Source organism: Embiotoca jacksoni, unplaced genomic scaffold (assembly GCF_022577435.1).
Source record: "Embiotoca jacksoni isolate LCO1_2020_lvr unplaced genomic scaffold, fEmbJac1.0.p SCAF_24, whole genome shotgun sequence".
Taxonomy (NCBI): domain Eukaryota; kingdom Metazoa; phylum Chordata; class Actinopteri; family Embiotocidae; genus Embiotoca; species Embiotoca jacksoni.
In genome coordinates this window covers 5,282,743-5,292,365 of record NW_027185375.1, presented here as the reverse complement: position 1 = coordinate 5,292,365, position 9,623 = coordinate 5,282,743, and the positions used below count along the sequence as shown (strand labels likewise).

Here is a 9,623-nt window from a genome sequence, read left to right as displayed (position 1 = left end):
GGGCTTATCTTAAAAGTGTCAGATAGAGAAGAGAGGGGCATTCGTGTACTATTTCACTGAAAAATACAAAAAAATTAATTAACATTGTAAGGATGTTACAACGACGTTTTTTTTTTAAAAAAAAAATATATATATTGTATTAATTATTAGGTCTGCAGTTTATTTATGCGATAAAAAAAAAGCCCGTCAGAGAATAATACAAAATTGTTAAAGTAGTACATTACCCAGCTATACTATTAATTGACTAACATTCTTCCATGGCCACTGCTAGTTTTAATCAAATAAAATACACCGCTGCTTAATTCCATGAACAGCATTGAATAGTGATATTTCCGGATTTGCACTGAAACGCAGCACAGTTTCTGATAAGTCTCGTGGATGAATGACGAAACGACCGGAGAGAGAAAACAGCAGCGAAGAGCACTTAGGAGGAGGCTTTCCTGTTTTCACCGTCACCAGCAGCACCGTTAGGCTCCGTCTCAGTGCTGGGAGAGACTTTTAAGCAACTTTCTATGAAAAAAAAGTTCAACATCCAGGTAAGAACCAAACATCTGCCAACGGGACCGTAGCCTGTGTATGCATTGTTTTGTTTTTTTAAGTTTTGTTTGACTCATTTCGCCTTCTGCCCCGGCAGCATTTCATCCCTGAACGCCACCTCCATACTTCCTCAAGATGAACGAGGCTCAGACGATGGAGACGGAGGAGGATCTCCTGACTTGTCTCCGCATCGAGCTTTACCACCCGCAGCAGAGCTGCAGGGGTCTCTATGGATTACTTCCTCTGGGGACCAGGAGAAGACTCGCCGCAGATGACACTCTCCGGCTGGGCCGCGACGCCCAGACTTGCACCTTCGCCCTGGTCGATCCCCGGGTCTCCCGCAAACAGCTGGCCCTCCACGCCTACCGCGTACCCCACAGCCCGGACATGCTGTTCACCGTCCAGAACCTGAGCCAGCGGGGCCGCCTGTCCGTGAACAGCTCGGCGCTGGGATACCTGGAGAAGATGGAACTCCCGGACAAGGCTCTGGTCCGGTTCGGGGAGTACGAGATGCTGATCACCCGAGAGTCCGGTGAGGCCAAGGCGACCTTTGAGGTGCAGTTTGAGGTGCTGGCAGTGTCCCCGTCCAGGGAGACGAGCATGTGTGAGCTTAAGACACCGGTCGTGGACACGGGCGCGCGCGTATTGAACGATTTCCCGGCTGAGTTCACAGCACTTGGCCCCCTGGAGAGAGACCAGACTGTGGTGACTTCTTAAAGAGACTTTTCTTACTGAAATTTTTTTTAAAAAAGCAAACTGCTTGTTACATTCCAGCAGGTGTGGATCCCTCTTTGTAATGTGAAATCACTGTAGCTGGTATTTTCGAACTTATGTTTGTAAAAAAATTTTTAAAAAAAAAGCTGTTTTATTATAATAACAAACGTTTAAAGTGTTTAAAAAAAAGCCTTAAATTGATTTGTTTCTACATTTTCACCTTTAGCTATTAAACTGTATTCTGTGACATCTTTTTCTGCATGTTGTTTGTTGATCCGACAACCAATTGGGAGAAACATCGAGAACTTTAGGACTAACAGAGAACTTTACCTTGAACACAACGTTATGCAGTTCGTAGTGTCTTACATTGTGGAAACAGGCTTTTCTAGATCTGCTGGACATGAAATGGGTCTTACCATCCTTCAGCTCAGGTTACAGAGAGAAGGCCGCCTGCATTCAAAACAACAACAAAAAACAGAAAAACAATGTGCCCCTCTCTTCTTGGCACAACTACCCACCCACCACTTCTCAGAAGTCCAGCGACAAGGAAGTGTGTTTAAAGGAAACCTCATCTGACCTTAAGTTTACTCGGCAAAATATACACATTTCAGTCACTAATATCAGGCGTGTTCAAGTTTTCCTCTACTTATTCAATGAAGAAAAATCACTACATTCAAAATATTACTTTTAAGTATACTTCAAAAAAGTGGAAGTAATCATTATGCATATTACAGCTTGTGTCTAGCTTGTAACTAATGTTGTAAAATTAATATAGAGTACTGGTAGCTTCCAATTGACCTCAAATGACAAATACCTCAAAATTATGCTTTAGTAAATGTACTTTGTTATTTACCACCACTACTTTCGTGACATTTTATATCAGGTCCCCCTGACAAGAATATAATATATGACATTTCATGCTAACAAGACAAACAGCAGAAACTGCTCAGGTCGATAAGAGACATAGAGGGCCGGTGACATGTCAGAGGAAGATCCAGACACTGATAGTATTTGTTAGCCCTCTTGGAACAAAGTCCAGTCTCTTCAGTAAAGATTGGTATCAGTTTTATAAGCAGGAAAAGCAGTGAGATATTGACGTATCCGGATCGATGGAAGGACAATCAGTGTTGTTAGAAGATCAGCAGGTTTCAGGAATGAAGAGCAGAAAAGCCATAAATATTTGGAATGTGATCACAGGCAGTAGTTAAGACTAGTTGACCCTACCGTGGACAAAACACACAACTACCCGACCACCACTTCTCAGAAGTCCAGCGACAAGGAAGTGTGTTTAAAAGGAAACCTCATCTGACCTTAAGTTTACTCGGCAAAATATGCTCCCAAAGACGGAACACAGGAAATGAAACTTCTCACTCTTCGGCAGATCTTATTTTATTTCACGGAGCACTTTGTCTTTTCCACAAAGTAGAGTATCTATCCATCTATACTGGTGTGGTTGCCTACCCAGGACGTACTCTGCCTCGACACCCTGTGCATGCTGGGATAATCTCTAGGACACTGCAACCCATGAGGTAAATATTAAAAAAATATATATATTTGTTTTTTTTTAAACCTGATTTTGCAGCAATCCACTTTAAATGTGTCCATCAGCTTTTCTCACCGATCGAGAGACATGACGGTGACCGCAGAACAAGCACCTTTGAGTAAAAGCGGGACGTTTTGTACAACTGCAGTTTGTCTGTCCTTATAATCCACACTTTTACAGTAAAGACTCCGCCAGTACTCTGATTAATAAAACAAGCTTCTGTCAAACTAAAACTCTATCCAGGTAAAAGTTATTCTGGGAATCCCTACATGTTTAGAGCTGGACTCAATCTCACTACAATCACATTTAACCACCCCATATGGTTTAATCTATTAATCTATTTAAAAGACTTCAGTGTCACACAGCCTCTAACAGACTGCAGAATAACAATTTGAGCATTTTAATAAAGTACAGCGAGGACGATAGAAGAAAACAAGTCGTCTCAGACATCAATTCTGAATTCAAACATTTTATTGACTCGAGTTTAAAACTCGAAAACGAGGGTTTAGAAACTAGTTAGTTAAAAATAAAGTGCTACAAATATTTGTATAGAATGACCCTGATGAACAGTAGACGGGAAGATTACAGGAAAACTAAAAGGGTGAACAGCTGTGGTCGTGCACAGGTTTCAAAGTATAAACTGTAACACTGCATAACGTTTTATGGTTTTAGCCATATCTCCACTTCAGTCAATTAGTCAACGAGTCAATACTAAATGTGACCTGTAGGACTGATCACAGTTTTGATGTCCTCAAAACACAGATGGAACCAGGCAGGTCTCCCACAGCCTGAGACATTCACTCCAGCTCATCAAACGATGGACCAAACACACTTCCTGTAAAAACAGCAGACATTTCATTCCAAGTCCACAAACTGGACTTCACAGAACGGACATATTACAGCAGCTCATTCTCACGGCGTCACAAACTGCTGGTTTGCCAAAGTTAAGGGTGTCACAGAGATAAGACACAAAACGATCTTTATTGTCAGCACTGTGGCCAGTAGGGCCGAATGAGGAGGCCGCGATGGAGGAGAACGATCGGTACAAGTTAACCTACCGAGGACTTTAGGGGCGATTGGATGGAGCAAATACAAGACTTCCCCCCCCAGCAGACACGTGTCCGAGTCCTTAAAGTGAGCAAAAGTAGACATGGATGTCTTCCAAGTAACATAAAAGTCACTTGCATATCATATTAAACTTATGTAATGTTTGTAAAGTGACTGTATGTAACGTTGGTGCCTTAACCCGAGGCACCACGTGTTAATCTCCGAGACGCCGGCTGTGTTTGACGCCCCGCGACGAGAACAGGTTTGATACAGTACATGAAGGACTTGATGACGTGAACTCGTGCTGCTTCACCTGAAACTCCAGGACAGTCCGACGACATCTTTTCCAGCTTGCAATCTCCTTCGGATTCGCTTTAAGCCTCGGAGCAGCCGTCAAGAGGAAAGAGGAGCCTGTGAAGAAAGACACGGGATCCCCACAACTGGCTGTTAATGAAATCATGCAACTTTTCTTTTTGTCTCTTTATTACTACCTCAGTTACGCCAAAAAAAACAATCTAGTAAGGCACAATAAACACGTTAAAGGGAAATATATTCATGTTCAAAACAGTTGTTTTTCCAATGAGGCAACATTTTAGCAAAAGGCAACACTGGTGTTTTAAAATTACATCTTCCAAAAGTGACTTTTTTTTTTTCAAGAGAAAACTGCGATATGAATCCCAAGACATTCTTTTTTTGTGTGTGTGTGTTAGCAATAGTTTTAAGAGGAGTACACGTTAAAAAAAAAGTATCTACCTCTTTTCTTCCAGGATGCAGGACATCTTCTGAGGAGGACTTACCATGAGCTTCCAGCCTAACAACCTACAAAGAGCACAAATACTAAGAACACCGAGACTGCATGCAGTTTGAGCTAAATAACATACAAGTTGTACATGTTGAGAGGGAAGGCGGTTTGCAAAGTGAGACGCGTGTGGCGTAAACTCGATGAAATGAAATGGGGAAACAAATCAATTGCGTGGAACAGCTGTTGCGAGACGACGGAAACATGGGCCGCTCTGAGCGAGCGGAGACGAGGCGGGGGGGTGATGGGAGGTGATGGCTGGGTGTCAGGGATAACACTCGGTGGGATGGAAGAAGCTTTAACACCAAAGTTAGACAATATTTGTTGGGGAGGTTTTTTGGCACTTGTGGGCTTATGGGCAGCTGCATCATTAGCTGGACTAACTTTTGAGTCAGAATAAAAATCTACTTTTGGTTTGGCTTTTTTTTTGTTGTTGTTTTTTACTTGCGACAACTCGAGAAGGCAACACGGTTAATCAGCCCGACTGTCAGACGCTCGTGCTACGAAGTAGGATTTGTGGTTATTAAGGTAACATCAGGTTTATCTTTGGGTTTTCGGGACTGTGAAGCCGGTTCACTTTTTTTTTTAATTTTTTTTTTTAAACCGGGATACCGTCGCCATAGTAACTCGTGCTGCACACCTAACCTGCTCCGCAGCAGTTTGAGATAACGGATCAAGGCGTACGAAAGCACCGACGAACGGACCACTCGTCATCCCCACGGAGCCCGGGGCGCCGACGGCGAGGACCTCCGCCGTGCAGGGCCGAGTGCTCAGAGACCCACCAACCTGTCCCATGTTTGCGATCGGTACGACGCTGCAAACCCCGCCCCTTTCTACGGGAACGCACTTGTGGCTGCATCGGGAAACCGTGGGTATCGAGTTGAGAACCAGCTCCGTGCGACCGCTCAGCACGATCAGGTTTGTTGGGTTTAGCTAAGCCAGATAACAGAAAGTTATCCTGGGTATGTCGAGCCTGATTTGTATCAGAGGCCCGAAGTCGCAAACATCAGTGAACAGCTGCTCAAAATTATTTTTATCCCCCCCCCGTCACATCCGCAAACCTTTTCGCTCAGGCGAACACGGAGAGATTCAGATCGGCGGTAGCGTCACAAACAAAAGAACCGAAGTCTCACAAGCTTCCCAGCTGGCGGCTCTGAAATGATCACCGACAATTGTGTTAAGCTGTCAAGGGTGTGAAGAATGAAACTGAGAGCAATGTGGAGCAGAGCGCCTAAATATGTGCGGTCCGATGAGTCGGTCTGCCCGGTCAGCCGGACGCCAACGCGACGAGGAAGAATGCCACAGTTAAAATGGTGGTTTTGGTTTCATTTGTTTATTAAAAAGCCTTCAAATAAAAAGCAACTCGTGAAGTAAATAAAAAAAAATCATACATGACGCGGCTGTGCTACTTTCGCCAGAAAAGTTAACACAAAGCATAAAAAGAAGAAAACCACACTGGAGCTTTGGATGCCATGCTGACAAGTATCGCAAATCTGAAAAGTTGATGGTACAAGCTCCCACACCACGTGCTCTGTTAAAGCACTCAATCTTTTTAACTTCAAAATGTGCAATCAACCAACAACCTTAATGCAAGATTCTAAATATATATATATATATATGTATTTTTTTTATTATTTTTTTTATTTGTTTCTATTTAAGTGAATTCCCTTGTTTCCCCAGAGGCCAGAACCATTTAGTGAGATTGCAGAGCAGAGTTTGTAGTCTTTGGCCTTGAACAGTCCTGCGTCACGCTGATATAGTCTGAGCACCTAGTCGGCAAACATTTTAAGGATCTGAACAGAAACACAAGCAGAGGAACAGAAAAAGGCATATGAGCAGCTCAGAAGAGCTGTGGACATGGACTCTTATGTTTTTAAGTACGGGCCGTCCGCAATACAGTATCTTCCAGTAAATCTCAGGCGAACGCAACGCAATCCGCCGTAGCCGGGGGGGCGGGGGGGAAGGGAGGGGAGGGGAGGGGGGGGAGCATAGCGCCACGTGCATCAGCAGACGACGACGACGATCTTGTCATATTCTAAACCTGGAAAAAGAGCACACCACACATGTCAAGGAGCGCGTTTTACTCAGGGTTCGCGCAAGACTGATCTTTGATGTTAAAGCAACAAGATTTTAGGATCTTAATAGTAATATTTAAAACGGTTGAATATCGATCTGTGGCTGATGGTAATGACTTAAAGCGAGATGCTACTTTAACTTACGGATTCAGTTCCCATTAAGTACGATACACAATTGTGCGAATATTTTTTATTTCGTTTTTTCCCCCCTAATCATGTCTACTTGGCATCAATGTGATTTATGAGGTCGTGACACATCCACTCTCTGTTCTCACCTTGTTTTACACTCTCGGCGCCTAATAACCTGCGTAGCGAGGCGGCGGCGGCGGCGGCGGCGGTGGCGGCGGCGCCCTCTCCGAAAACGAGTCCCTGGGGTGGGGAGCTGCGTACATCGGCGTCCTGGACATCGGGGAGAGTCGGGAGCGCTCGTAGGGGTACCCGTTACCAGCGGACATGGCGGGCGGAGGAGGGGCTCTTCTGATGGGGCTACGATCCCTGCGCATGAAACCTGGAGGACCTGGGAGCGGCCGTCGCTCAAACGGGTCGAGTGACCCCATTCCGAGGCGTTCTCTAACCAGCGGCGAGGGAGGAGGCGGCGGAGGGGGGATGTTACCGGCATGCCTGTCATCATAGCCGGCAGTGTTGTACGGGCGGGCTCTATATTTCTCATAGTAATCGACCACCCCAAAGGCACTCCGATCGCCATAGCCCTGGTCGGGATAAGGCGCTCGTCTCGGGGGAGGCGGCGGCGGCGGCGGCGGAGGGTAAGCGGACATGCGGCCTCGGAAGGGAGGCTCAGGCCTGTCCCCTGGAAAGAAAGGAGGATAATAACCTCCTCTGCCTGGCGGAGGTGGATAGTCCTCCTCCTCAGGGGCCCCTCTGGGTTTGCTTTTTGATATCTGAACATGTATGCGCTTTCCTGAGAGAGAGAAAAACAGTGTCCCTCAAATCTAAAAGCCTGAATAGTGATAGTGTAGAACCCATAGTAAAATTCGAGCCGAGACTAAAACCCTCAAAAGGCTCCAGACACACCTGGCATTGACACGCGTCCTGGGTAAGCCAATCACCGGTGGTCAGGTTACAGGCGTGCATGTACATCGAGGCATTAAAACGAAGCTCCGGTGAGCAAAGATGTCTCATTGGGTCGAATGCCCGAGGCATTCGAATCCCCTCCTGACTTTCTGTGCGTGATCACGTTCTTATTTAGTTTTACATTTGCTCAATGTACGGCTTCATTTGCATATAGCGTGGGGACGCGAGATCCGATAAATGAGTGGCCACTGGAAGTGCATGATGATGATGATGATGATGATGATGACGACGACGACAGGTGTGAACCGACACATTCAAATTACAGCTGACCGCTTGTGATCCCATCACCGAGGATGCGTAATGCCAGGTGTGAACAGCCTAAAATGTACTTACCTTGAAACTCTGCGTTGTCCAGGCCCTTCAAAGCGTCCATGGCCTCATCAGAATTGGACATGTGCACGAAGGCAAAGTTCTTGACGATGGCGCACTCCGTGACCGTGCCGTACTCTTCAAACAGCTCGCGGAGCTCTTTGTCAAAGCCCCTCTCTACGTTGGCTACGTGGAGCTTCGCCGGACCCTGGTTCTTCCCTCGGCTGGGCTCCACGTTGATGGGTCTGCCGTTCAGCTTGTAGAGGTGGAGCTCCCGGATGGCTTTGGTGGCAGACTTGCGGTCGTCCATGTGCACGAAAGCGTAGTTCTTGTACTTGGCACATTCGGTCACCGTGCCGTACTGAGTGAACAGGGCTTCGATTTCATCCTTCTCCGTCTCCTGAGAGAGGTTCCCGATGAAAATCTTCACCATAGTTGCTCCGGTGTACTTCTCTGTAAACACAGGATGAGAGAGGAACCAGTCAAGAGGCCAGATAGTAAAGCTGCGACGTCATTATCAGGAAATAGAAACCTGGTCATGGAGGCGACAGCAGGGGGCCCCCACAGCAAAAACAACGATTCACACCATCACCAACTACCATGATTACCTCAGTGGTGATTAATGCTTGCAATATGTCACTAGCCTTTGACTTGCAAAACTTTTTATTTTTTTTATGCAAACTTTTTAAAGACCGACGCTGATGAAGTCTCCGTGTTTTCACTTCCTGGACTTTACGAGTCAGGTTGCTTTTAGCAAGCTAACGTTAGCTGCCGATTACCACATGAGGAAGACAAAACGAACTACTCAATCAAATTCACCTCCACCATTGACAGTGTTTGTAGTTACGGCTGTTTTAGCTGAAACTAAAATAATAATATAATTTTAAAAAAACGACTGGAGAGAAGTAGGACGACCACTGCACTTACTGTTTGTGGACAGCGAAGCAGCGAAGCTGAAACTCCGAAGAACGGAAGAGACGTACTGCGGCGGGCGGAAGGGGGCTAATTGAGGACTCTGATTGGTGCATAGGCGTGTCGCTCAAAAAAATACGCACAGTGATTGGGTGATGGTGCGGCGGAAAGTCCGGAGAAGTCTTTTCTGTTGCGGTGTGACGGTGTGTGCCGACAGCCTATGTAGAAAGTTTTCTTTCACTAATTAACAACACAATTAGCATTATGAAAGTGTCCCTTTTATCGCTCCTAAATGTATTCACAAAAAGCATAAAGCTTTAATGTAATTAAAAGTTAAGTATAAAAGTTAACTCTTTCCTCTGTTACCTTCATATTTCAATCAAAATCAAATAAACTAATTATATATTAATAGAATTAATATGACATAAGGGAAAAAAAAAAAAAAGCCCCTGATGTCTGCATCATTAACTTCCGATTTCCTCATCGTTTAAAAAAGGGAAACAGCGATGATGACACATTAGAAATCTCCCTGTGAGCCTAAGCCTGTGTTTTCCAAGCCTTCACCTCGTAATGTATCGACCAGCGTTGTGCAGAT

General features: G+C 45.3%; 2 protein-coding genes across 14 annotated transcripts; one reads left to right on the top strand and one right to left on the bottom strand.

Annotated features, from left to right (window-relative positions):
* The first annotated feature begins 241 nt into the window (after positions 1–241).
* On the top strand, positions 242–1,495 carry tifa (TRAF interacting protein with forkhead associated domain). The gene is made up of 2 exons (XM_069159306.1): positions 242–536; positions 635–1,495. The coding sequence occupies exon 2, from the start codon at positions 673–675 to the stop codon at positions 1,252–1,254; it is 582 nt and encodes a 193-aa protein (XP_069015407.1). The 5' UTR covers positions 242–536; positions 635–672; the 3' UTR covers positions 1,255–1,495.
* Positions 1,496–3,247: 1,752 nt separating this feature from the next.
* Positions 3,248–9,075, bottom strand: LOC138204053 (RNA-binding protein 4-like). 13 transcript variants are annotated; one of them, XR_011178764.1, is made up of 6 exons: positions 9,044–9,075; positions 8,141–8,569; positions 4,595–7,634; positions 4,155–4,252; positions 3,853–3,922; positions 3,248–3,629 (listed from the first exon to the last, which is right to left on the bottom strand). XR_011178764.1 is itself a non-coding variant. In XM_069159165.1 (4 exons), the coding sequence occupies exons 2-3, from the start codon at positions 8,547–8,549 to the stop codon at positions 7,012–7,014; spliced, it is 1,032 nt and encodes a 343-aa protein (XP_069015266.1). In that variant the 5' UTR covers positions 8,550–8,569; positions 9,044–9,075; the 3' UTR covers positions 3,248–4,660; positions 6,991–7,011. The 13 variants fall into 13 exon arrangements, 3 of the variants coding, with proteins under 3 accessions (XP_069015266.1, XP_069015265.1, XP_069015267.1); XR_011178763.1 differs by having other exon boundaries at positions 3,853–4,252; XR_011178761.1 differs by having other exon boundaries at positions 3,248–3,922.
* Between the last annotated feature and the right edge of the window lie 548 nt (positions 9,076–9,623).